General features: G+C 47.8%; 1 protein-coding gene across 1 annotated transcript; it reads right to left on the reverse strand.

The window, feature by feature from the left end:
* Positions 1-66: 66 nt before the first annotated feature.
* LOC308592442 (bone morphogenetic protein 8B-like) lies at positions 67-26,442 on the reverse strand. Its single transcript, XM_081203923.1, has 7 exons — positions 25,974-26,442; positions 7,826-8,018; positions 6,014-6,162; positions 5,041-5,235; positions 3,495-3,574; positions 2,133-2,243; positions 67-490 (listed from the first exon to the last, which is right to left on the reverse strand). The coding sequence occupies exons 1-7, from the start codon at positions 26,425-26,427 to the stop codon at positions 341-343; spliced, it is 1,332 nt and encodes a 443-aa protein (XP_081060049.1). The 5' UTR covers positions 26,428-26,442; the 3' UTR covers positions 67-340.
* Between the last annotated feature and the right edge of the window lie 49 nt (positions 26,443-26,491).

Below are 26,491 nucleotides of genomic sequence, written 5' to 3' on the forward strand. Positions count from 1 at the left end.
TTAATTTAATTTACAGTGCAGGAACTGGGCGGGGTCTTGGCACAGAATACAAAACAGGCCTATGCGTGCAGCCAGATCATGTTTTAGTTTGCTTGGCAAAGGTTCCTCTGTGGGGGATTGTTCAGTTTGTTGAGGATGTGAACCAACTGACCTCCAGCCAAACAGCCCGAGTCTGTGTCAGCTCAAGGTCAGGCGGGAAGAGCCGACTCCTTCACTTACTGCATAGTGGCAAGATTTTAGTCCCCTTCCTCTCCAACAGGTGCTCAGGGCCTGCAGACTGCCAGGGCTTCCCTCCTGCCTCTTTCCTGCATGCAGCAGCAGTCCAATGTCCACCCAGGTATCAGTGGCAGCCACATGTCTTGACCACCATGTTGCGGTGTTTCTTGAGGATGACGTTGTTGTTGCTGTCATAATAGAGGACGGAGGTGGCGCTGAGCTTGGTGGGTGCGCAGCAGGCCTTGGGGACTGTTTCAGGCTTCATCAGGTGAACCTAAAAATGGAGTTAAAGGGAGATGCAGTCATTGGAGCTCTCCTCCATCGGAAATTGTCCGGCTTGGTTGGAGCGTTGAGTAACCAGCCCCCGAGGTCCAAAGGCTGAATGTGCACACCCCCAGCCTCCCCCCACTCTAGCATCTTGATTTGGAGAAGGAAAAAACTTCAAAGCAGCACTTGTTTATACGGAGAAAAGGCATCAATTTCCATGAGTAGGTTATTTGTCCGTGCTGGCAAAAATATTTATTCAAAACCGTTTGGCAGCTTGAGTTGCAGTTTATGTTGGAGCCTCTCTCAAGGCACCATCGCTGGAAGGCAACTATCGAGGGGCTGGAAGTCAGATTGCAGCGGCTGTTGCTTCCACTGCACATCTACTTTTATCCCATTGAATTCCAGCTGAAGGGGAGTGGAGGATTATCACGATGCCTTTCGAGGGATCAGGATGCACCTGGAACTGCCTCCCCACCCCAATGAAGTGAACAAGAAGCTCTTGCAACAGAGGGAAGAACCGATTGGAGAGCACCTGCTTTGCAGGGAAAGATGGCCTCATGCTCAGTTGCCTGTCTAAAGGCCCAATGTATGAGGTCTCTGGGGTTGCACTGGGTCCAGAGAGCAAGTGAACTCATTTCAGCTAGAAAACGATCTTTGTGCATGGGAAACAGCTTTTGTAGCTGGGGTGAGAGAGATACAGCATCACAAGCTTGCTCCCTCTGCCTCTCCTGACTTGTCCCCTGCCCATGCAAACACTAGGGCAATTGTTTTGAAACCCAGTCAGTTGGAGCCAGAGCCCTACTGGCTGGGGCTGATGGAAGTTGTAGTCCAAAGATACACCACCAGGTGCATTTCCACCAGGCACCAGAACTCCCTGAGGGCTGCAAGAAGGAAGGCCACCATGGAGTCTATGCTTCAGCTTCACTAAGGGCCAAACTATACGTCAGATGTGTGGTTGTATTTTATAGATCTCTTTGTAATTTTAAAAAAATAGGAGCCAGGAAAAGGAAATACGTCATCAGGATTGGGGTTGAAGGGAGCATTAAGGATTTGGGTGAGGGGCGTTAATTCTTTCCCTTGCACCAGAGCCCTGACAAAAGTCATCTCACCTTCCTGTTCTCAACCACAGGAGGGAAGATGCTGCAAGTGAAAGGCTGGGACCTGGAGCATCTGCCACACACGAGGGACATGCCAGATAATTAAAGCACAACCAAGTCTCCCGATGTCATTGTGACATCAGATGATTTGTCAAGTGGGAAACCCTTCTCATTCATCAAACCTGGCCCGCAAGCTGTAGGAGAGAGAACTGCCCAGCCCAATCCAGTCCCCTACACTACCAAGTGTACTAAAGGCATCAGTGAAAGCTACTGACCTAGGGGCGATAGCGGAACAAGGGTGCACCCCATTTCTTCAACTCCGATCAGAAAGACACAGGAAGCTGCTCAAAGTGCATCTAGCTCAGTACTGTCAACTGGCAGAAAAGCTCCAGGATTTCAAACGGAAGTCTTATCCCAGCCCTACCTGGAGATGCCATCGGGGATTGAACCTGCTCTGCTCCTGAGCTATGGGCTTTCCCAACACCTACAGACAATCCCATCTAGCTTGCCTCTCTTGATCCAAAGTGCCCTCTGCCATGTGGAGACACTGACCAGGGACTGAAGGATGGCATGATTTGTGGCATTCATGCAGGAGTCCAAAGGGAAAGCGCAGTCCCCTGCGCAGTAGAAGGCGGAGTAGCCCCGTGGGGCAATCACCCAGTCCTGGAAGAACAAAGCAAAATAACTTAGGAGAAGGTGTGGCTAAAAAAGCTTACCTACAGCAAAGGCATTTAAAGAACTCTCTGACTTTAGCAGTTTTCCTAAAATTAGGTTTCAATCTTAGGGTGCAGTTGGTTGCTGCATTTGAGTTTCTGCTTGAAGTCCCCAAAATATCAGCAGCTGACTCCACAGCAGCTCCAAGCAGGGCTTTCAGTGTGACTGCTCCTCTTGGGTGGAACAGCATCTCCACTGAGATACAACAGGCACCTGCTATCTGCACCCTCCAGAATCAGTGGAAGACATTTATATTTTGAAAGGCTTTTTCAACTGGGTAAAAACATCTCTGCCTCGGGAGTCTTTTGGTATTGTTTTGAAACCATTTTAGTTGTTTTTATGGTGTGTTTGCAAATGGCCTTGAGACTCACATGAAAGGTGATGTATAAAACAATAAAATGATAATGATAAGGAGGTCAGGGAGAGAGATCAGACACGACTGAATTCCCATCCCCATCACCACAGAAATGTCTGTGACCCTGGCTCTTCAGACGCCAGCCCTCCAATGTTGGCGAGGTTTGTGTTGGGGGCAGTGTGGGGTATGTTGGAGGAGGAATCTGAAGGATCCAAGCTTTCCTAGCCCCCAAATCTGCAGCAGCCTTTCACCTTTATTTCCCCCTCTTTTTTTGTTCCCAGTGGAAGGGAAATTAGGGTATTTTTTTTTTTTAAAAAATCTACCCTGAAAGGGATGGAGCTCATTTCTACCCTGCTGGCATGAGACCACGGGGAAGGGCACTAGCAGAGCAGTGAAACTACTGCCAGCTTCACCGTTGGCCTGTACTAGCTCTAGGACTGCACTGGTAGTCTTTTTTTTCTTTTTAAGAGATCTACATGAGTCCCCAAAACTTCTGATATCTAAGCCACACATTTTCTTTGTAAGCTGCTGATCAGAATGAGACACAGACAGAGATCGGTACTCTGCCACAACAATGTGGGTTAGGGGTGGTTTCCTGCATGGGGGTGTGGGTGTGCTTGGGTGCACACAAACTGGGCTTATGGGAACAGCGATTCACTTTTCTGGGCTGCCACCTTGGGAATCCCTGAGAAAATATGCTCTATATAAACATGCCATGACTTTGAAAGAAATGGGTTCAGAAAGACGGAAAAGATTGGAAAGGAGAAGAGGAAGGTGATGCTAAGATATTTAACTTTTCTGGGGGAAATGACTTATGTAAAGAAGAACATTTTAAAAATAGTTACCATCCATTTAAGCTCTTGAAAGTCGACATACATCTCGTGCCTTCTGCACACCTGCCGCCCTTCAGAAATGTGGACATCATCTGGGGGGGAAAGACCAAGAATGTCCATCAAAAGGCAGGTGGTTCTCTTATCATTCACTGAATGGGCAATAAGCCAAAGGGAAATCTGCACCATGGAAGGGCAGTGGTGGGCAACCTCTGCACCCCAGCGGGCCATTTGAACAACACTGTGCCTACTTGCCCTTTGCCCAATGATGTTGGGTCTAGGGCAGGTGAAGATGGGGCTGCATCCAAAGGAGTTTACAGGCACTGCTGAGCAGCTGATGGACTCAGCTACCTGCCAAGCCCCGGCAGCCAGTTGATGAGCCTGGTAAGCCTCGGAGCCACAATAGTTGGGAAAGAAGACGAAATATGTCTCCAGCATCTTTTTCAACATTACTACCATTATTAAAGCAACTGTTGGTGGGGTGGATTGGTAAAGTAGACCAGGACCAGGAACTCTGCTCCCACATCATCACCCTGATGATCAAAACTGTCCCCGCTACAGGTAACACAATGGATGCCTGCAGGTTCCCCTCCACCAGCCGCTAATAGTGGTTCGGGGGGGGGATCTGAATTAGGGGTGTGGCCTGAGGGGCACAGCTGATGCCAAGGGGACTTGGCCATTCTCTGTGTTGGTGCCCACCTTGAGGCTGTTCAGAAAGGGCTATTAGCCACGATCTCTGTGCTCTGCCTCCACAGCTGGAGACAACAAAGCTTCTGAATGTAGTTGCTGGAAACTGCAGGAGGGGATTGGGCTTTTGTGCTCGGGTCCTGCTTAGGGGTTTCCCACTGGGTCATCTGGTTGGCCACCATGAGAACAGGATGCTGGATGAAAGGAGCCATTGGCCTGATCCAGCAGAGGTCTGCTTATGTTTTTATGCTTCGAGCCAATTGCTTTTCTCCTTGGCACTTGGTTGCATCGGGATCTTTCTTGTCGTTTTTATCATTAGCTTTAACTTGGCGTGGTTTATATTTCACTAGCCAGTGCTGGGCAGTGCCTTTATTAGGACCAACCCAAAAGCCACAACAGAATTCTCCAGATCTCTTCCTAGGTGCTACAGAAAGTTCTGTGTGTCACAGGGAGTGGAATAAAAAAATCAGTCTGGAAAGCCCTGAACTCTGCATCTAGACTCATTCCAAAGATGGAGGCCGGGCACAGACTGAATTGGTCTCTGCCAAGTGCTGGCGGGCATCAATTTACAATCTAGGATTCTGGGGTGAAGAAGCAATGGCTGATTCCCCATTTCTTAAGACCCAAGTCCACAATAAGCTTCCAGGTGGAAGCATCCTAGGTCCCTTGTTGCTAGCAGCCTGCCAGTCACCTCGCAGCACTGAAGGGCCTGTTGGATGCCTGGTGCAGTAGCCTGCTTCTGAGTCCATGCTTGGGCTGCATGTGCCTGAGTGACAGCACAAATGACCCTCTGTGGCCCAGCCTGGGGGCAAAGTCCGACTGTCCTTCACTAAGCCGATTCCCTAGCTGCTTCTCCAGCCCTTCTGCTCCTTACCAAACGCTCCTGGGAGCCTGTTTGAGTGCGGGAAGCTGTGGCTCTTCTTGTGCTGCCTCTTCCTCAGGTGCTTGGCTGCACGCGGGACTCTGACTTGGTTTTGGCTTGCCCGGAAAAATGTCACCACAAAGGGCTGCTTGGAGCGCGGTCCGCGGCGACCCAAGAGACCAGCTGATCCAGGATCAACACTCTGTCCTGCAGAATCCAAAAAACAAACCCTTTCCACTATGTTAATACTGCTGTACATCAGATTAATAGGTGGGGGTGTTAATCTGTTTAGGGGTCATTGCCCAGGGCACCCCACTAGGGAGGACAAGAATCCTGAAGAGGGAGAAAGGGAGACCAGGCACACAGAGACTCTGGTGCTTTCCTTGGCTGTTGGCAAATGGCATTTGCAAGTTTTCAATGACTAGATGGAAATCGGATTATAGTCATAATGTGCTTTACCTTCCTTGAAAAGTTAGCTTCCATTTTTTGAGGCCTTTCCAACTTTGATATGTATCAGACTACACATTTAATCTTATTTGCCTGTTGAAATTTGTATTCTGCCTTTCCACCAAAGGGTGCTCAAGGCTTTCTAAATGTCTCATATTATTGCCCTGCCAGCTGCTCTTTCTTCCTAGAGTTTTGCTGCTTAGGCTGCTTGGTAAGTAGTGTTTCTCTTTCTTTTCATATAACGGGGGCTATATGAGATCTAAATGGAACCCCAGCCAGTAATCTGCCTACTGCCTTTTGGATATATGGATACTTTTGTAAACCTATTTGCTATTTTTTATGCTATGGAGCAATACAATTTTTTAATATAAATAAATAAGCCGTATGTGAACAGAAGGTGGTTCCATATGCAATACCACCTTATCAAGTTTGCTCCTCTTGTTCTCTACAGCCAACATAACAACAACTCTTACCACAAAATGGGTTTCCTAAAAACTGCAAAAAAAAATAAATCAATCAAAAATCCCATTAGCCTTACCGTCCTCTGTCTCCACATAGAGCCTCAAGCCCAAGTTGTATTTGCGGTGTAGCAGCCAGTGATTACTTGCAGCTGCGACGTCGAACACCAGCCAGCCCTCTGTCCCAGCCAGGATATCCTGGAGGTCCAAGAGAAGCAGGTCTGAGTCCCTGGAGTAGCAGAAAGCAAGTATGAGCACAACTGCTCGGAATAAAAAATGCTTGACTTTTTTTAAATGAAAAACAACACTGTGATACAAGGCAGCCTTCCCCAGCTTAGTGCCCCCCTGGAAGACTTGGGGTACAACTCCCAGCATCATCTGAATGTGTTATCTGGGGGCTGATGGAATCTGGAGGGCACTAGGTTGGCGAAAGCTACTATCGAGCTTCCCCAAGATTTTACAGTGTTTTGACAAGGAAATTTTCCTTGCAGCAGTTACTTCTTATTTTCTGCATTTGTTCACTTAATATTTGTATGCATGGTGCACTTGTAGTATGGGTGCATTTATTTAAAAATAACTTCCTCTATTTCACAGGGGATTCTCCCTACCTAGTAAACCTTTTTGCATTCCGAGTCTGGCATCTGTATGTGTTAATTTTAAAATAATTGGAATGACCTGAGAATACTGGGCAGGGCTGTAGCTTAGTGGGCAAGCATCTGCTTTACATGCAGTGGGTCCCAGGCTCAATCTCTGGCATCTCCCGGCAGGGGTGGAAATGTCACCTTTCTGAAAACCTGCCAGTCAGTGTAGACATTACTGAGAGATGGACCAATGATCTGACTTGGTGTAAGTGAACTTCCTATTCTGTAAAAATGACTATATTTTGAGGGAGGAATGTAGCTCAGTGGTAGAATATCTACATTGCATGCAGAAGTTCCCAGGTTCAATTCCCAGCAACTCCTGGAAAGTCACTGCTGAGCTAGATGGACCAATGATCTGGCACTGAGTAAGGCAGCTGTCTATGTTCCTAACCCATAGGGAATGTCTCCTTTATGACTCCCACTTGAACGCTGTTACCTGCAGTCAAATGTGGTGTAGGAGTTCTTCCTGTGGGATACTACCTCTAAGTGCAGCTGAGGGGGACTTGGGCCCTGTGCGTCTAGTTAGGCTCCCCAGGCCTTCTCATTTAGCCCACAAGGCCATTTGGGGCAATCAACATGTGACATCATCCTATGCCAATCCCAGCTACTGGGGCAATTTTGGGGCAATTTTTTTGCAAAGCCAGACTTTCTACAACTTTCCACATATGCTGCCATGCAAGGCATGGCTTGAGAACTGCTTCCCAACTTGACTAAGGCATAAAATTGCTGAGCTGCTCTCTTCTTATCCAGGAAGCAAGAGGAAGCTTCTGCCTCTAAGGATGCTGCTATGAGCCTGAAATGCTATTCACCTTCAGCTTGCAGCATCCAGAAACTGCTTTCCTGCTCCTCCTTCCATCTCCCAGCTCCTCAGATCTTCACTTTGCTGTATCTGATGGGAGTCTGCAATTGGATATGTGGTTTTCTCCCCAACATTTTTCTACTGCATTAATTTCCAATATGTTCTGTGAGGCTCATGATGAAACTTTTGCAAGTATGGTTGAATGGAATTGGTGTTTGGGAGGATGTTTGTTCTTTGATTTGGCATGGCTTTTTAAAAAATGCCTTACCCACAAATACCTTACCCAACCTGGTACTCAGCAAATGTTTTGGCTGGGTTTTAATTCAGCCCTTGGGCTACAAGCATTTCCCTACTCCTGCTCCAATGGGACTGTAATGTCGAACAGTGTTATTAGTCCCCATGGTTTGACAGTTGTGTGTTCTGGGTCAGAAGTTGGTTTGCTCTTACTGTACCTGTTAGAATGTTCTTGGACAATCTCATATATGCTGACATGAAGGGTTTTGTTGACATGCCAACTGAAGCTTTGCATCTTGTAAATTCGGAATTCAGCCGCTGTTACAGACTCCCCTGTTGGGATCTGTGTCAAGTCAAACCTGAATTCCTTCCAATAAGGCTTCTGGTGGAAGATGTCCCAATCTAGTTCAACTGGAAAGAATTGGGACATGATTACACACACACACACGCACCCCCCCAAACACATGGATTATTGGGACATCTTTAAGCCACATTCTCTATTGTTATTGTTTACTGAATTAAGTCGCTTTAACTTGCCTGGTGCAACCCAAAGTGACTTACAACTGAGGACAGACAAAAAAACCCACGTAAATACATTAAAACGAAGAGCAAAAAGAAATACATTAAAAATATCCCACCCACTTCTAAAAGGCCACAGATAACTAAAGGATAAAGGCTTGGTTATAAAGGAAGGTTTTTGCATGATGCCTAAAGATATATGATGGCACCAAGCAAGCCACCATAGTTATCACAGTGTTGTATACTTTTAAAGACAAACCAATGCAATGATCATTTAAAAGACCAGAATGCTAAACACCAGTAAAATCTTAATAAAATAGCTAAATAAAATATCAGTTAACTAAAAAAAATGGAGGTGATTTATTTTATTAATTTTCACTACAGTGTTTGATGCTGTCCTTTTGCTATGCTTGGAATGCACTTTAGCCTTCACTCCACATTACTCAAATCTTATTTATTTACTACACTTCTATTTCACCTTCCCCCGAAGGAACTGAAGTTGGTTGCTCCCCTCCCCACTTTATCCTCACAACAGCCCTGTGAGGGTGAGAGACTGTGACTGGCCCAAGGTCACCCAGTGGGCTTCACAGGTAAGTAGGGCTTTCCACTTCCATCTGCCAGGTCCTAGCCCAACACTCTAACCACTACACAGCACTGGCTCTATTTACTGAGTTTAAAATACATTCAAGTTTAGCACACACCCAATCTGCCAGGAGAAAATGCCTTCTGAAAACTTTGTTGACTGAGGGTTGAGGGGTGGCAAAGGCAATGGATCTGAGTCAATCTATGTAACATAAAACACATGTCCTCCTCCTAAGGAGGGAGGTAAAGCATCATGAAGTTAGGGGTCACATTTTTCACAGGGAATTTCCCCTCCTGACTAATCAATATGTCTCACAGTTCTTCCATGGCTTAGAAGCACAGTCCTCATATGGTAAAAGACAGATAGATACAGCTGGAGAGATGCAGCGTTAAAATAATAAAGTAAAATAATGGCAGAATCTCCTTTGGTTGCAAGCTCTTAATCTATAGCTATAGGAGTAACAGAATAAAACTGCCCCTGGGCGAAGCCAGGATTTTTGTTAGGGGGCAGGCCTTTGGGGGGGCAGAACCTCAGTTAGCTATGTATTTTTATTGGTTTTCATTGATTTAGGGGGGCAGCTGCCCCCTGCCCCTCCCCTTGGCTATGCCCATGAAACTGGCACTCAAGACCTGGCAAGGGGAACAAGGGATGTACAAGAGCAAATGCCATTGACCCTCTTTATTTTCAAAGAAAACCTCTGAAAGCCGTCTCTCAGGCCACACTAGTAAGATCCACCAGTACCTTTCTTGATTTCAGCTCACAGCAGCTCAGCGGTCAGGAGAATTAGGAGAGAATTGCACTCTCTAGCATTCCATAGGGCATCCTTCGCCAACCTGATGCTCCCCAGATAAACATCTGGAGAGCAGCAGGTTGGGGGAGGCACTCTAGCATCCTGGAATTTAGTGGTTGTTAAGTAGCAGTGCAGAGGCCTGGCGGTTAGCTGGGAGAAAACAGCTGCTTTCCTCCCCCCTTTTTGGTGTGTGAAAAGGGCTGGACTGTCTGTGACGTGCCAGGAGAGGTTAGGGTGGGCTGCGGTTTCCAAAGGAATACTTCCCTTCCCAATTAAGGGAACCGAGGCAGAGAGAACTTGATGGGGGTTGGACTGCTTGTGTTTGTTTTTATTTCCAAGTCTGACAAACATCTTCAAGTTTAGGAGCTGTCTGCTTAAGCCAGCCACACACACACACACTTTATCCTTTCCTTGTTTTGCCATTTTTCTAGTCATCTCAGCTACACTGACAGAAACCTCTCAAACTGGGAAGCAGGTCTGGCACCTGAGCAAAGCGTTTGCCGCCTTCTGCTGGCATCCAAAAGGTGTCCTTGGCACCAACCAGAGGACCCAACAGGAAGCCCCAAAGCACAACCTGAATGCGACAGCCCTCTCCCCTCCTGTGGTTTCCAGCAACTGGCATTCAGAAGCATTGCTACCTTTGACTGCTGATGTGGAGCATAGCTATTGATAGGCCTCTCCTCTGTGACTTTGTCCACTGCCTCCTGTGGGAGCAAGTTCAACAGTTTAACCATGTGCTGCATGAAGAAGTCCTTTCTTTTATCTTCCAACATTCAGATTCATTGGATGGCCACGAGTTCTAGAGTTTTGGGAGAGGGAGAAGAACTTCTCTCCCCCCACTTTCTCCATGCCCAAGCATTCCCAGCTATTCCTCTTGAGTTGTCCTCCTGGTGAGGATGTGGGCCTGGTTGGGCTGGCCTAGTCATCTTCCGCTCCCATGTCATACATGGCAGTGCTGGGAAAGGCCCCTGGCCAAGTGAGCAGGCAGAGAGGCAGCCAGCACAGGCCATACTCTCCAGCTGGCCCCATGTACGTGAACACGTTGCTGCTTTGTTCCCACGGCACATGTGGGTGTTGCCTCTGCAGCATTTGTCTGGCCGAGCAATGTGATGAGCATGGAGCAGGAAGATGTTGGAGGACAGGGCTCACCTGTGCATGTGCCACACTGCTTACCTGGCAACCCCTAAGCTAGCCATATGAGATAGAGGTCTCTGCCTTACAGCTAGTGTTGAAATAAGATTCAGCTGCTAGTCCAAGGGGTGAAGTGGAGGAGGCATCTTGTCTGCCTCAGGCAGCAAAACATATTGGGCACTTGGCAACTACATTTTTAGTTCTCCTGGCTTTTAATCTCTGATCATTTAACATCTCTGCTCTGATTGTTTTCCGTGCTGCCCTTTCCTCTTAGGAACATCATTTTAATGTCATTTTGCTGCCTTTTTGTAACCTACTATAAATTGCCCTGGGACTTTTTAATTGAAGGGTGGCATTAAAGCAAGCAAACACAGTGATAGTTGGATGGATTCAATTTTATATTCGTTCAGGGGGTGAGGAGACAACAGTCTCAAAAGCTTTGTGTGCTCCCAGGCTACCACCCCTGCATCTAAGAATGTGACCATATTATAAAGCACAGGAGCGTGTAAAAACACTGTTTTTGCACTCATGGGCAATTTCTAAAAACAGAAGTTCGGGGGGTCAAGCCAGAATAGAAGGTTAGATACCTTTACCCCATGGGGTGTGTGGTGTGTGTGTGTGTGTGTGTGTGTAGCTCATGATGATTATTAAAAGGAAAGGCAACCTTCATGTGCTCAGATGCACTCTTTACTTTAATCTGCCCTTTATTTTCAGGCTGAGACCTGCCTCCTGCACATTCCAAAAAATGCTGTTACGCCACTAATGGTGCCTGCAGGCCAGGCACCCAGAGAACATTTCTCACCTTGGGGATTGTAAATGAAGTTCATTAGTACTTTGCAAACACTGAAAGCAAACCTAAACCAAACCCACATGTTCTTTCCCATCTGTTTACAGGATTATGGGAGTTTAATAGAGACGTTATTTAGCTTTGAGGCACTCTGCAATGAAAGGGGAGGGGAACCCCTTTTCCTAGAAATGCTTCTTCCTAACCAACTGCCAGGGCAGGATGGAGGGCTGTGAGGGGAAGAACTTAGACAATAACTTCTCTGGGATTTATTACTTAAAGCAATCATGTGCTTGTTTTTAAAAGCAAAGGGTTAAGAGCATACATCTTCACATCCCAATGCACTTTGACCCACTAAAACTGGTTAGGCAAATATTTTTATCTTTTAATGTACATCCAAGCACTATTCTCCTCCTACTTTATTTCATTGATTTATCTGATGCGGAACTAATAATAATAATAATAATAATAATAATAATAATAATAATAACAACAACAACATTTATTTATACCCCGCCCTCCCCGGCCGGAGCTGGGCTCAGGGCGGCTAACATCAGTAAAATTAGAGTAAAAAACCTAATGGGGGGGGGAAACCCCAATTTAAAATACAGGTTAAAATGCAATCTAAAATGCAGCCTCATTTTAAAAGTAGCCCATAAATCAAAACCATAAGGGGAGGGAAACATAAGGGTCAGACTGAGTCCAAACCAAAGGCCAGGCGGAACAGCTCTGTCTTGCAGGCCCTATGGAAAGATGTCAAGTCCCGCAGGGCCCTAGTCTCTTGTGACAGAGCATTCCACCAAGTCGGGGCCAGTACTGAAAAGGCCCTGGTCCTAGCTGAGACCAATCTAACCACCTTGCAACCTGGGACCTCCAAAATGTTGTCATTTGTGGACCTTAAGGTCCTCCATGGGGCATACCAGGAGAGGCAGTCCCGTAGGTACATGGGTCCTAGTGGACTTTGGCTGTCTGTTGTTGGAGAGTTTAAGCTGTGTCTCCATCTATATCCCATCTGTGCCTTTGTAAATAACCACAAATATTACAAAACACCCTAAGCCTCCAGTGGCTGCTTTCCTCAAGGAAACCAAGCCTGGGGGAGGGCCATATCCCATAAGCTTCTCATGGCTGGAAGGTGAAAGAGAAGAACGAACAAACAAACAAACAAACAAACATGTGTGTGTGTGTGTGTGTGCGCGCGCGCATGCGTGCACGTACACACTCTCTTTCTCTCTCTCTCAGGACTGCCTTTCAGGGATTCTTGATGATGACCATTATTCATCTACACTGGGGGATAATCGCTTGCTGCTGCTCTGAAACACTCTGGGCGTCTCCATGCAGGCTTAATTTGCAAATGGGCCATTGTTATGTCCCAAACAGAACCTTGGCCACAGGTTTTTAAAAACTCTTTGACTTTTCCATGGAAAGGGGATATCTGGATTATGGGCTGACATTTTGATGCCAACTATGCCATGAGGGTGCTGCAAAAAGATGGCATGCACGAGGCACCCATCCCACAATAAACACCCATCTGGAAGCAGCCATCAAAAGTCACCAACCTAAGACACTGGATGCTTTGAAAGACAACCAAGGAACATTGAGAGGGAGAACAGAGCCTACACTGACACCTGCAGCTGAAGGTTAATCCATCTGGTGACCAAGGACATCCCACCTAGCCCTGCCTTTACAAATGGAAATTTTGAGACCCATGTAGGCATCCTTTGCATTGGACACTGATGATTTATGCTTATGATGATATTGGAGCAGCTACATGCAAACCCACTTCCAATGCTGTTTGTACCTCCATATGTTTTGAGGTGGATAGATGGCTTTTAAAATGCAGTAAAATGGGTATGACATAGTTTTCTGATAAGGTAACTCTGAACCCATTCCAGCATGGCAGAGAGGCCCTTGTGTGGTACTACTGAGGCACAGGAGAGGCAGGTCCATGCTCTGGCAGCACCAAAACACTGATGCTGTGTACTCTACAGACACGGCACCAATTCCTAGCTTCTAGCCACTGCTATCTTTCTCTAAATCATTTGCTAATAAAACCATGTTAGATGGAAAGTCCTAGGACTGTGTCCTTTAATAATGAAATCAAAATAGTTTGAGGCTACAGAAAACACAGCTTGATGTTATTTGGCATGTTAATTGCTTTTGTGTTTGGTTCATATTTTCCACTCTCTTTTGTTAACTCTGATCATCATGTCAGGCTGGATGTTTACATAAGGGGAGTGAGCGACGAAGGGCCCTTCTCCCAAACAGAATGCTGAGATTTTAATTATGCATCTCTGTCTTTTAAAAGTCATTCCTTCCAGCTACTGGGTTCACCACAAACTCCTCATTTTGTTTTTAAAGAAAATAAAGGCGACTCTGGCAGGATGCCCGACCCTGGGCGGATGCGGACACAGAGCTCTTCCTGGCCAGAGGTCTGGGCCTGGCAAGGAGGGATGGGCAACTCTGCTGTCACTGAAGGAGAGGAGGAGGAGGAGGAGGCAGAACTCACCACAGGCAAAGGAAGCAGCCAAAACATTTTGGGAGTGCTGAGGGTGTTTCATGAGAACATAAGAAGAGCCTGCAGCTGGATCAGGCCAATGGCCCATCTAGACTGGCATTCTGTTCTCGCAATGGTCAACCAGATGCCTATGGGGAAACCTGCAAGCAGGATTTGAGCGCAGTAGCACTCTCCCCTCCTGTGTTGCTCAAGCACAAACACATTTTACTGTCCTGTTGTGAGATTGGGGGTGGGGAGTGGGAGCATCCACAGGCTTCATCATGGTTCAAGTTTGAGCCTGGGCACAGCTGGGCTCTCATGTGCTGGACTACCACACTGCGCCCTAGGTGGGGCTGCCTTTGAAGAATGTTCAGAAGCTGCAGCTGGCACAGAACAAAAAGGAAAAAGGTTAGCCGTGTTGGTCCAGACAAAAAATTAAGATCTATATTAGGACTACACCTAGTTTCAAGTTCCCCCAGAGCTCTTCATTAGGCTGGATGCTAAAGAAAGCAAATTCTTTTGTTACCATCAGCTAAGATGTTCTCCCCCACTTGCTTTGTTTACTATCTGGCCTGATGTTGAGCTCTGAACAATTCAAAAGATTGCCTACTCTTTCTGTGATATTTTGGTTGGCCTAATAACGTGGGTGTTTTTTTTTTTTATGCCTGATGCAGAATGGAGCTCTCGGGATGCTGACAGGAGCTTGTTACTCAGAGTATGTGACTCCTTTGTCATCTAAATCGGCTCTCAGTATGGTTCCAAGCCCACTCTAACAGCTGGCTGTCATCTTTAAAGTCCTATACCTGGTACCCTACAGATGGTCCAGGCAGCACCCACCAGGCCCAACCAGCACAACTGTAGAATGCTGAGGCTGATGGGAGTTGTTCAGATTTTTTTCCAATGAATCCGGGGACACTTTTCAACTTCCTACTAAATAGATGGATTTTGTCAGGGGACTGATTTGTAAATCCGGGGACTGTCCCTGGGAAACGGGGACATCTGGTAACCTTAAGTTGTAGTCCAAAATACCTTGAGGGCACCAGGCTGGGGAAGGCTGCCCCATATAGATTGATTTCAGGGTATCTAAAGGACTACCTGCTCCTCCCCAATGATGGCCCACCTCTTAAGAGATCCCAGGGTGGCTTTGCTCTGTGCCCCACCATTGTCTGCAGTGCAACTGGGGAATGCAGGTTGGGGAGCAGACAGGCACTGATTTCTCAGTGGAAACTCCCCCTCTCAGCAGCTCTATTTAAGTGTGCTTTTAATATCATCTCATATTTGTGCCCCACTGTATCTCCAAGGGCAGCAGCCTTATTTTGTCCTCACAACAACCCTGTGAGGAGCCTGGCCCAAAACCAGGGCTTCATGGCTAAAGGTAGATTTGAACTAAAAGCTTCTCCACAACAGCTTCAGCTCCTGACCAAGTATTAATTTTGAAAGCTAATTGTATTTCAGCTCATATATAGGTTTGAGAAGTGCAAACTAGGTAGTTTCTCATTAAAACGCAAACAAAACTCCATTCCTTCCAGCACCTTTTCCATTTCTGCAGATAATTCCAGTATATTTATTTTCTACATCTTCCAGCATGCCCCATTAAAAAATCTCTGCAGGTCTGCATACAGGATGCCTTTTATACCCCTGCCAGTTTCAAGGTATTTTTAGCTTCAGCCGTGTGTGTGTGTGTGTGTGTGTGTGTGTGTGTGTGTGTGTCATTTTATTCTATAAATTACACCTCCACTGTAATTATACTAGTCCCTGCTGCCTCAGAGTGGTCCATGTGCCTTTTTTGGACACTAAATTAAAAGGAAATTCTGGCACACCGAACCACATAAAGAATCTGAAGTCTTAAAATATATTTGAATGAGATGCTGAAAGAACTCTATCTATCAGAATCCATGCCAAAAAAATAAGCCGAATGCAAGACTTTGTCTGGAAGGGAGAGTGTGGAACACTTCAGCCCCCCAGCCTTATATAAGCTGCTTACACAACCAGACTTTCATGGGCACAAACCATCTCTCTCGCTCTCCCCCTGCGACCTAACAGGTACTTTGAGGTATATACACCAAGATGTATCTGGCCCCCCATGATGAACTGCCCATCTTCCCAAGAGCAGACATAGAAAAGAAGAGGCTTCTTGACCTGAACTTCTCTTCCTGTAAAGGGCCTTTCTAGCTTTCCAATATTCAGGGTCAACCCTATCATAAGGCAGAATGGGGGAGTCGCCTCAGGTGACAGATGCTGAAGTGTGGAAAGTGGATGGACTTGCTCTGCGCCTCCTCAGTTGAAGACAGTGGAGGATGTGGTGCCCCACACCACTACCCCCAGGGTTAAGGATCCCATTGCCAGTGGTAGCAGGTGAGGAGGCACCATCTTGCCCCTCGCCCATGAACAGCAAAATGCCTTTGGCCAGTGGCCCTAGGGATATTCATGACACAGGTTAAGCAAGTTTTCTATCATTTCACAGCTCAGTTTATTTCCTGCATGGTTTCTTCTCTGCTAGACGTCCATAGCAGCGCTGGGACGCCCCAAGCACTAGACCACTGAATACCATTCCTTTGGCTTCCAACCTCTTACCACACATTTCCCACATGCTTTCCAGCTCACCCTTATTGATCTAAACAAACAAAAAAACAAGCATCAAAAATTCCATACGTGGTACAGGAAAAAACCCAGACAGCTGAACGCGCCTCCTTAGCTCAGGGAATGCCAACGTGGTGCCCTCCAGATGTTCTTGGCAACCCAGCTTCCCTCATCTCTGACCACTGGCCAAGCTGGCCAGGGCTGATGGGTATTGAGAGTCCAACAAGGTCTGGAGGACACCCCAGTGGCTGCCCCTGACTTCCCATCCTCCCTCGTTCCTTATGCTGGTCTCCAGAAATTTAAAAATCTTCTTGGCTTCCTTCGAGGCCTGGATCCCAAGGAATTTAGGAGTTGCCAGTATTGGCATTTGAAAGAAAAGCTTCCTGTGTGTCATTATGTGGAGAATATGGGCAGAGTTTTCTCTCTTGTGGGTAGGGAGAATCTTTTCCCACTTAATCAGTGCAACCATAGTCCTCTCCTATCTGCACTGAGGTTTGTTCTGCTGCCTTATGTGCAAAAACAAGAGGCCAGACCAAATCCAGCTGAAGCGCAGCTGAAGACCACCAGCCAGCAATTACACTGTCTCTGAGAGGCAACCACGTTGCCTGCCAGCTTGCCAAGCACCCACTATACTCTCCCAGGAGACCCTTCAGCTGCCTCCCTTCTAAAGTGGGTATGAGAGATGTCACTCTAGCCAGCCTCAGGCTTCGCAAGAACCAGGAGCAGTAGACATCGGGCCTGGCTTCCCACCCCAACTGGCAGCTGCCTGCCTGGGAGCCTCTGAGGTGGAGCCCTCTTAACTTTAAAGGATGAGGCAGCAGGTGGGTTTAATCCAAAAGCTGCACTAGTTTGTTCTGGGCTGTTCACCGTTTATTTCACATATAGTCTGGTACCACTCCTTGCCATTGCAACAGTCAGAAAATGGGGGGGGGGGAGGAAGGAGCAGCCTGCCACAAGGGAGTCTTGGCAGTGGCAGGGGGTGGGGTGGAAACAACAGAGGGACCCTCAGTTGGCCTCTTAAAGGGGAAAATAATGCAGAATTCACAACCACAAGACGTGGTGGTGGATACTTGTGGCCTCAAAAGCAGAAGCACTGGCTTGCCACACTATGAAGTAATATGCAGGACCATCTAAAGGGGGAGGCTGCAATAAACCAGAGTCCAAAATGACCCAAATGCACCACAAATTCATAAACTGGAAGACTACAAAAGCTGCATGGGGTCTCCATGGTGTGAGGCAGCCTGCCTCCAGATGCCAGGATAAAGAACTAGGGAGGCCATCACTGTCATACTTGGGAGCTTCCTCCCTGTCCCTGCTGAGTGAACAAAATGCCAGCCCTCTGTGGAATGCGAACCTGAAAATTGCATGCCGAAGTCAAGACCTCCCTCAAAGGCTTAATTGTTCAAGGGTTCCAACTACTGAGCGGGGAGATGAGCCGGATAAGGAGCACTGCAGCCCAGGGGCAGAGCAGAAGTCTCCAGGTTCAACTGGAGCTGGAGAGAGGTTTAACCTGGGCCTCCATCTCAAAGCGAGGCTCCAATCCAGCAGCTTGTTAAGCTTGTAGCATTGGATAACTTTCACAAGTTGTTTCTTTGTACATCAGGCCAAAATGTTTCAACATGTTGAAGCAGGTAAACAACTATCCCCATTCAGCTATGGGGCAAAAGTGTTTGAATGGGCTTAATATCAGCAGCACTACTGCATGAAAGCTAGACTCCCCCCTCAATAGTTAGTGCATGTGCACAGAAAAAGGCCAGGAAAGCATCTGTTAAATGTGAAAAACATTCAGATTATGTCTCATTCTTTTTTCTACATACTTTATTTGTGTGTTGTAGTTTTTCATTTTTATTATGGCTGGTGCCTCAGAAGTGGCCTGGGTCCCTCTGGACCTCTGAGAAGGCCTGTCGCCAGGTAGGGCTGGGGAAACCTCATTCCTGAAAGCCGTGAGAGTCATTGCCAGGCAGTGTAGAGAATACTGTGCTCAATGGACCATTGGTCTGACACGGTCTAAGGCAACTTCCTGTATTCCTACAACTAGGGGGGTGGGGGCAGAGGTCGTTTTAGGATAGGACAACTGGTATGAACACGCTGGGTGCCAATGGCACCCCAACAAGATGTAGAACGAAGCGTGAGCCCCCCCCCCCCGAATTTTAGCACTGCACAGGGTGCTGCTGAAATCTGAGAGCCCAAAGTCTTCCACTGGTGGGGGGAAGCTGTAGAATAGCTTGGCAGGACTTTGGACCCTGCAAGGAGGAAGGGTTTAGCCAGTAGTACAAATAGGTGAACTTGGACTTAATGGCTTTAACCAACCCTGCATGTTACTTCAGTTGAAAATCACACTGTTAACACACCCACCCACCCACCACAGAACAATTGCTTCTACCTTCCTGGTACATCAAAGCAAAAAGAAAAACAACAAGAAGAAAAATTTGTCGGCCCCGATTTTTTTTTAAAGAAGAAAAACTCTTGAGTATGTGCAGATTTGCACTGTAAAGTCATAGAATCATAGAGTTGGAATAGACCACAAGGGCCATCAAGTCCAACCCCCTGCCAAGCAGGAAACAAGTCATTTAAATCATAGCACCACAATGGCTAGAGGAATTAATTAGAGCTTGCTTCAAAAAAGTAGAGTGGCCTGGAACTAAAGACATTTACTTGGGAATAAGCATCATTTTGTTGTAGGAAAGGATACTGTATTTTAAAGAACAAAAAAACCCCAAACCCCAAAAAACCAAGCACCTGTAACTGCGTACATGCCTAACTGCCCATACACACACACACACACACACACACACACACTCTACAGTGAGCAGCACCTGTGCAGGAATGCCCAAACTAGCCCAGGTGCTGATGCCAGGACTGCGTGCCTCTGCTCCTTTCCTGTGCTGCTCTCTGGGAAACAGATATATTTTGGATATTATATTAAATATATAATATAGAACATTAACAGGGCTTTTTTCGAGCCAGAACTTACTGGAACTCAGTTCTGGCACCTCTCAGGTGGGCACCATTGCCTTTATAAGAGAACAAGAGAGGGTTCATGGTGAGTTTCAGCACCTCTTTTTCTAGAGAAAGAGCACTAAACATTAATATCCATTTAGATAGATTGATATTAAATTCCTGGAAGCTGGGGAAATAGCCACAGTTTTTAGGCAGTCTCACTGGCCTTTTAAGAGTCTGCTGCTGTTTTCAAATTACAACTCTGCTGAACTATGGAGGCAACAGCACTGCTTTGACAGAAGGAAGATTACTGGCAGCTACAGCTCCACCCACAATGGCAGCAGAAGCAACCGCTGATTATCCAATTGCAAAATTCAGCCACGAGGAAGCAGATGCAAACTCCCACTCTTTTCTGGATGGAGGGGGTGCTTGTGCAGGTGAAACTCCCAAGATTGGGCCCAAAGACTTTATTGGCAAGACTGCCAAGAGCCCAGGCAAGGCCCATGCAGCAGGCCCAGCTCCATCATTCCTAGGACATAAGCAAGCCATTAAACTGGGTGGCTCCCCCAAGCTTTCTGCGTTGCCCAAAAATAGTCACCATGGACAGCGAGCAACTCCCAGAAGACAACCTCAGTTTCCTCTTGGCATTTGGTCCAAAGCTCTTGCGGTTGAGGCTGGGAGCGCGATGCAGCTGCCCTTTCCGCTGGAAATCAGGGCGGCTAGCGAGAATCCTAAATTTAAAACGTCCTCAGAATTTCTCTGGTGCAAGAGGCCTCCCATATGCTTCCTTGTTGGGAGGCTACCAAAGATGAACTCGCCCTGCACTGAACAGGCGTGGACAGGCTGGCATCTTTTATTTGTACCATACAGAAAAGGCAGTACGAAAGATAGAGAAATTCATTAAAACGGGTAATGTCTGATGTCGGCATATTTTTTTCCCTTTGAATCTGCTCAACAAAAAAACCCTGAGCCTATTTAAGTGGTGTTGTGTAACAATGGAAATGAGGTGTAGTATAGAATTATTAAGATTTTTGTTCTGAAACGCCGTCAGCACCACAAGATATACAATGCCTTTCACCAAACAAAAGAAAGGGCAAGTTTTGTGTCTATGAAAGAACTCCAAAATGTATCTGTGTCTTTCTCCTTCCTTCCTTCTTCAATCCTTTTCTCTATGGCCCCTTCCCTTCCAAGAATTCTGGAATGTTTAAAAACCAGGAAAAAAGTATGCCAAACAAAATGAGGCTGAAGTTGGTTCTATTTCCTAGTTACTTAAGTTTATGCCAACATATTTTGCTAGTCCGTGATCAGAATTTGCTCCCCCACCCCCCACAACATTCAATGGTGAGCATAGCTGGTTTGTAAGCCATGAAGAGATAAAACCCACTAATTATGGTTATCAAGAAAATTAACCCACATTTCCAGAGCACGTAGAGTGTGAAATTGCGGTGTGTTAAAACCTTTGGGCAGGAGCCTGTTGGGAAGCAACCAACTTGTTCCCAAAGCACACCAAACCCTAAAAACCAGCAAGTGATATATGGCCAGGGAACCAATCTCATTAATGGTCTCGGGTAAGAGGGTGGTTTTATTCCCTTCCCAAACACTGGAAGCTGCCTTATACCAAGTCAGGCATATTGCCTACACTGACTGGCAGCAGCTCTCAAGAGTTTAAGAAAGGCGACATTCCCAACCCTACCTGGATGCCATTGGGGACTGAACCTAGGACCTTTTGCATGATGAAAGTGCAGTGCTGCTGGTATTGCTGGAGCTACAGCCCTCTGCGCACTCTGCCCAGATGAACAAGCCACTGGAACACCAGTTGGTGGGAAGCCTTGAACCTGTGTTGTCTCAGAAACTGCTACAAACCTGCATCACCTCACAAACTTGGCAAAAGGGTAGATGTGGCTTCCTTTTTGCTAAATGATGAATAGTAGAGTTTGAGGGGTTTGGGTTGTTTTTTTAAAAAATGCAATTCATCTTACACGACAAATTCCAGTCATCCAGGGTCTCCCAAAGGTACTTTTCACAGGAAGCTGTGGAGATCTTGAAGTGGTGGGTTAACAAAGTGAGACTTAATCTGGGGAAGACAGAGGTGACAAACTGGTGATTGGGAGTACAACCTGTTCTGGATGGGGTTGTGCTCCTTTTGAAGACGAAGTTCACAGCTAGGTTGGAGTCTGCACCTGGATATATCCCGGTAGTGGCTGAGGCTCTGAACGCTCCAGGTGCACCAGTGGACTATACAGTAGGTGGACTATAAAGGCAGGTAGGGACAAAGCTGCCCTGCTTTCCATGCGGAAATGCACAGCAAGCTTCCAAGTCAGGGGTTGGCAACATGGTCATGTTTGCTAGCAGTGGCAGCTAGTGCCCACTGCAACTGGTCAAGTGGAAGACAGGGAGGTCAACAGTAGGTGGTGCCAGAGCCAACAGCAGGCAGAATCAACTGACTCTACTTTTGTCCCCTTCTTTCGCCCTTCCTTAGTTGTGCAAGAGCAACACCGAGACATGGCAGGCAGTGCCACAAACCTGGAGAGGTTGCAAGTGTGAAGATAGGCAGGTGGAGGCTGGCTGAGGAAAAACTAAACTTGGTGGGGCAGATGGGAGCGGGACTCCTCTTCTAAGCCATTTATGCAGGTTTCCCTCTGGAGGCCTAAGCTGGTGCCTCTTGTGCATTCTGCTCACAAAGCAAGCTCCTTCGTGCATTTGGGCTAACTCCTCCATACAATAGTCTTTATGAGTGCAAGAGCCCCCTCCAAAATAGACCTCTCACTTCTGGGAGCTTGCACCACCTCCCTCCCATTAAAACAGGGGTAGACAACTTTGTGCCCTCCATCTTGCTGGACTACAACTCCCATCAGCCCTAGCCAGCTTGGCAACTGGCCAGAAATGATGGATGTTGTAGTCCAAAAACATTTAAAAGGGCACATTGTCTTCCTTCCCCTCCTTTTTTTTGCCAGAACCCACAGAAAGGCACATCAATGTTTCCCCATCAACCTTTCCCACAGTTACAAATGTCACCTGCCTCTTATGTGGATTCTTCCCACACACTTCAAAGCTAATTAGGATATGTGCTTTAATTAGCTTCCTAGTATTGCTTGGGGGATTTGGCACCAGCTACAGGGCGGGATTCCCGCTGTGGGGTGCAGTGAGAAGGAAGAGAAGTACCCCCCCACTTCCCGTATCTGGAATGCTAATATGTATCCCCCACTTCCAGTATCTGGAATGCTAATATGTAACCCCCACTTCCCGTATCTGGAATGCTAATATATGCAAATACAAGACCAGAGCTGGATCAGAGCCTGTGTTCTGCCACCCAAGGCGGGCCTTTTAATCATTACCCTATTTTTCTCACTGCTTGGCAAGAGCAGGGGCAGAATAGGCAAAGCCAGACCAGGATTATGCCACTTTAACCAATACTATGGGCAGCATTCACATGTAATGCTGAATGGTTTAAATAGGGCGGTAATGCAAGCTGGCATTTTAATAATAACCACCTCGTGTGGATGCTGCAAAAAGCTTTAATGAGCAGGGATCCCCCATCCCAGAATAAAGGGCCATCTGGAAGCACCCACAGATTTCCCCCAGGATTGACTGTGCTGCTGGACAATGAATGTGGGGAGGATTGTGTCTCACATAAACTAGTAATGGGACAGGGTTGGGAGGGAAAGAAGCCATTCAAGGCTGCTTCCTTCAGGCCAACTTAGACATTTCAATCTGATTGCATCTATTTCATACCGGTTCTTGAATTGTTACCTACCGCGTACCCTCAGGAGAGGGCCAGCTCGAAATTGAAGTATCACATGAGGGATGCAGGTTAAGGAACAGCCGCTTCATATACTGCTCACACAACCAAGTTTCAGTAAGTCAGCAGTTCAGAGGCACAAGAACTGGCTCAACAGGATTCCAGTGCCTCTTTGCTTGCCACCTGGAATGGGACTCCTTGGAATCTTTGCTCCAAGTGTCACAAGGCTGCGAGCCTGGTCCAGCCAGAGGGGAAGCCCCACCTTGGCTCTCAATGCTTGATCCACCCCACTTTCCTCCCTCTTGCCCTCGAGTGCTGATGGAGCAGTGACCCCCATCAAGAGGGATGCTTGGCAGTAGGTGGCAAAGAAGCCCTTGAGTCCCCTGCTCTCCATCCAACACATTCTGGCTTGGCCACATTGCTCTTCCTAGTTGTGATAAAAGGCAGTTGTGCTACATTTCACCATGAGAACCCCCCACCCAGGCTCCAACAGTCACTCACTGCTAAAAATCACCACCTGCAAGTTACAGAGGGGCAACATGTGCATGAGGGCAGGTCAGGGCACAATCAGCACAGTTAAGTCATCAAGCTTATCAGGATGCTGGTCCTGATGTGGCTGCATGCTTCAACATCCCCATAAAAAAACAGAATGAAAAAACAACAGCAAAAAGCACCAGGCTAGTCTATACACAGGGAGTTGGAGAGAAGAAGAAGAAGAAGAAGAAGAGTTTGGATTTGATATCCCGCCTTTCACTCCCTTTAAGGAGTCTCAAAGCGGCTAACATTCTCTTTTCCCTTCCTCCCCCACAACAAACACTCTGTGAGGTGTGTGGGGCTGAGAGACTTCAGAGAAGTGTGACTGGCCCAAGGTCACCCAGCAGCTGCATGTGGAAGAGCGGAGACGCAAACCCGGTTCACCAGATTACGAGACTACCGCTCTTAACCACTACACCACACTGGCTCTCAATCATTTGAGAATCATTTGAATGTACTGTACTAAGATGTAGCACAGGGTGGCCACAGGACCCCTTTGGCTCCTGGATTGATTGCACAGTCGTCCTTCTAGGACCGTCTGTTTGCCCCCACCCCCCACTCCTGGGCTGCAAACAGCCAAATAACATTATACCCAAAGATGGATTGTGAATCTGGACTAGTCCTGTAATCCTCAAAGTACAGACAAGTTGGAATTCTGCCACCCAGACTGATATGCCTCCCCAAAATAAAGCCAAAGCAATGATATGCCATCAAGTGGTAGGGAAGTTTCTGAAGACTTCAGCTTGTAAAAAAATGCATGCAGTCTCTCTATCTCTGCCCCCCGTGCTTGAAATTCTGATGATCATAAGAGCCAACTCCCAGGGGCTATGGGGTCTTCACCCCCCCAATAAAATATCTGAGGGGGCTGGGACACCCCCTTCAAAGTTGATGGGTATTGCCATTCAAAGGGTGTGAATACACCACATCATGTGATTATGTTGGGGGGCTTACCTGTCTCCCCCAATATTTTGTTCAAGTTGGCCAACTCTGCCTGTGGGGGGCTTCTTTCATTTACTGTATTATTCCAACTTGGGACAGCAAGGGTGTTGTTGTTGTTGTTGTTGTTGTTAATGATCACATTTCTGCCCTGCTCTTCTTGCCAATGGAGTGTGACGGGTGCGTTTTCCCCCTCCCCCAATTTTTTCTGCAAGATTTGTTGGAAGTAGGTGACTCCTGCTGACCCCACATTTGGAAGGTGGGACCTGAATCATGTGAAGGGTGGGGAGGTTTGCTTCCTTTCTTTGGTGCTTTCCCTCACCCGAGTGCTCAGTGAGTAGCTTAAGTTTCCTCTAGGACCCCCTGAAAACACCTTGCTGCTCTGTCTGCTTTCTCTTCTCAGGGTGAGATTTGTTGCCGCTGTCAGTCTCCCTCCCGCCCCACGCAGGTCTGGTGGAGAGACTGCTGGGTGGACTGCCTTACTTGGGGTGAAGGGCTTTCCCACCCCATGGATCCGTCCCTTTCAACAGATGGCTTCCTCTCCAAAGTCGGTCTGGGAATGAAGTGTCATGACATTTTGTGGGGCTCCACCATGCCACCAAGATTGCAATCCTGTGCACATTCCCAAAAGGTGCAAATTTACTTCATTCTCAGTTTGCCGCTTGCACAGCCTAAAATCTGCAGACCTTGAATTCCACCTGGCCCTTTGCACAACCTAGACGAGGCCAAGCATAGGTAGACTTGCAGCTTCTAAGATCTACTTGCTTTTTTGACTAGAACACGAAGGTAACTCAGCTGGATCCAGGAGAAATATAATAGTTCAGTTCCCTGCCTCCACCTCCACCTCAGTACAGTGGTATCTCAGGTTACATATGCTTCAGGTTACACACACTGCTAACCCAGAAATAGTGCTTCAGGTTAAGAACTTTGCTTCAGGATAAGAACAGAAATCGGGCTCCAGTGGCGCTGCAGCAGCAGGAGGCCCTATTAGCTAAAGTGGTGCTTCAAGTTAAGAACGGACCTCCGGAACGAATTAAGTACTTAACCCGAGGTACCACTGTATTGTAATTCAGAAAATGGGCTACCTCTGCCCAGGAATGCAGAAGCACCCAAGAAGAGCCAGTCGTCCTGACACACACAAAACCTTATTTCTCCACGCCAGTAGCCGAATTTAGGGGTTTTGTTATTATTATTACTGGTCTGCACGGCGGTCCCCGGCTGCAGACCACCCTCTACCCACCGCTCGGCTCTCAGCCCCTGGCGTCGGAGGGCGGCCGCTCTCCCATGCCAGGTTCCTCGAGAGCAGCGCCGTCGGAGCGCTCGTTTGCTCACTCACCCAGGTTGACGAAGCTCATGACGGTGTCGGCGCCGTCGGCGGCCCGGCTCCGCGGGGGACTCCTCGCCCAGCTTGGTGTCCAGGGGCTGCCCTCGTCGTCCCCGTCGTCGTCGTCGTCCTGGCTTGCCATCGCGCGGTACAGGTCGAGCATGAAGAGCGGCGCGGCCGAGGGCGGCGGCCGTTGCTGCTGCTGCCGGGCGGCGGCTTTGGTGCCCGTCGGGGCGGGTCGCGTCCGGGGCCGGGGTCTGCCCGGCAGGCCCAGCAGGGCCAGGATCTCGCGCTGCATCTCGCGCCGCTCTCGCCCGCTGAGCCGGCGCTGCTGGGGCGGCTGCTGCTGCTGCGGGCAGGAGGCGGCGGCGCGGCTCGACGCCCGGCGGGCCCAGGGCTCTCCCGCCAGCAGCAGCAACAGCAGCACGGGGAAGAGCAAGGGGATCGGGGCCGGCGGGAGCCGCATCCTGGCGCCCAGCTCGGCGGTGGTAGCAGCTGCCCGGCCAGGGCGCAGGCGGATCCGGCGCGCC

The sequence above is a fragment of the Podarcis bocagei genome, assembly GCF_964188305.1.
Source record: "Podarcis bocagei genome assembly, chromosome: 7".
NCBI classification, from domain to species: Eukaryota; Metazoa; Chordata; class Lepidosauria; order Squamata; family Lacertidae; genus Podarcis; species Podarcis bocagei.

Bases quoted from the DNA above. Each gene is read 5' to 3' on its own strand.
- LOC308592442 (XM_081203923.1), bottom strand. From the start codon at position 26,427: ATGCGGCTCCCGCCGGCCCCGATCCCCTTGCTCTTCCCCGTGCTGCTG. The intron at 6,163-7,825 runs GTACAGTAAGAG...CTGCTACTCCAG, and splicing joins GTCCAAGAACATTCTAACAG to GGACTCAGACCTGCTTCTCT. The intron at 5,236-6,013 runs GTAAGGCTAATG...TGGATTCTGCAG, and splicing joins CTATGTGGAGACAGAGGACG to GACAGAGTGTTGATCCTGGA.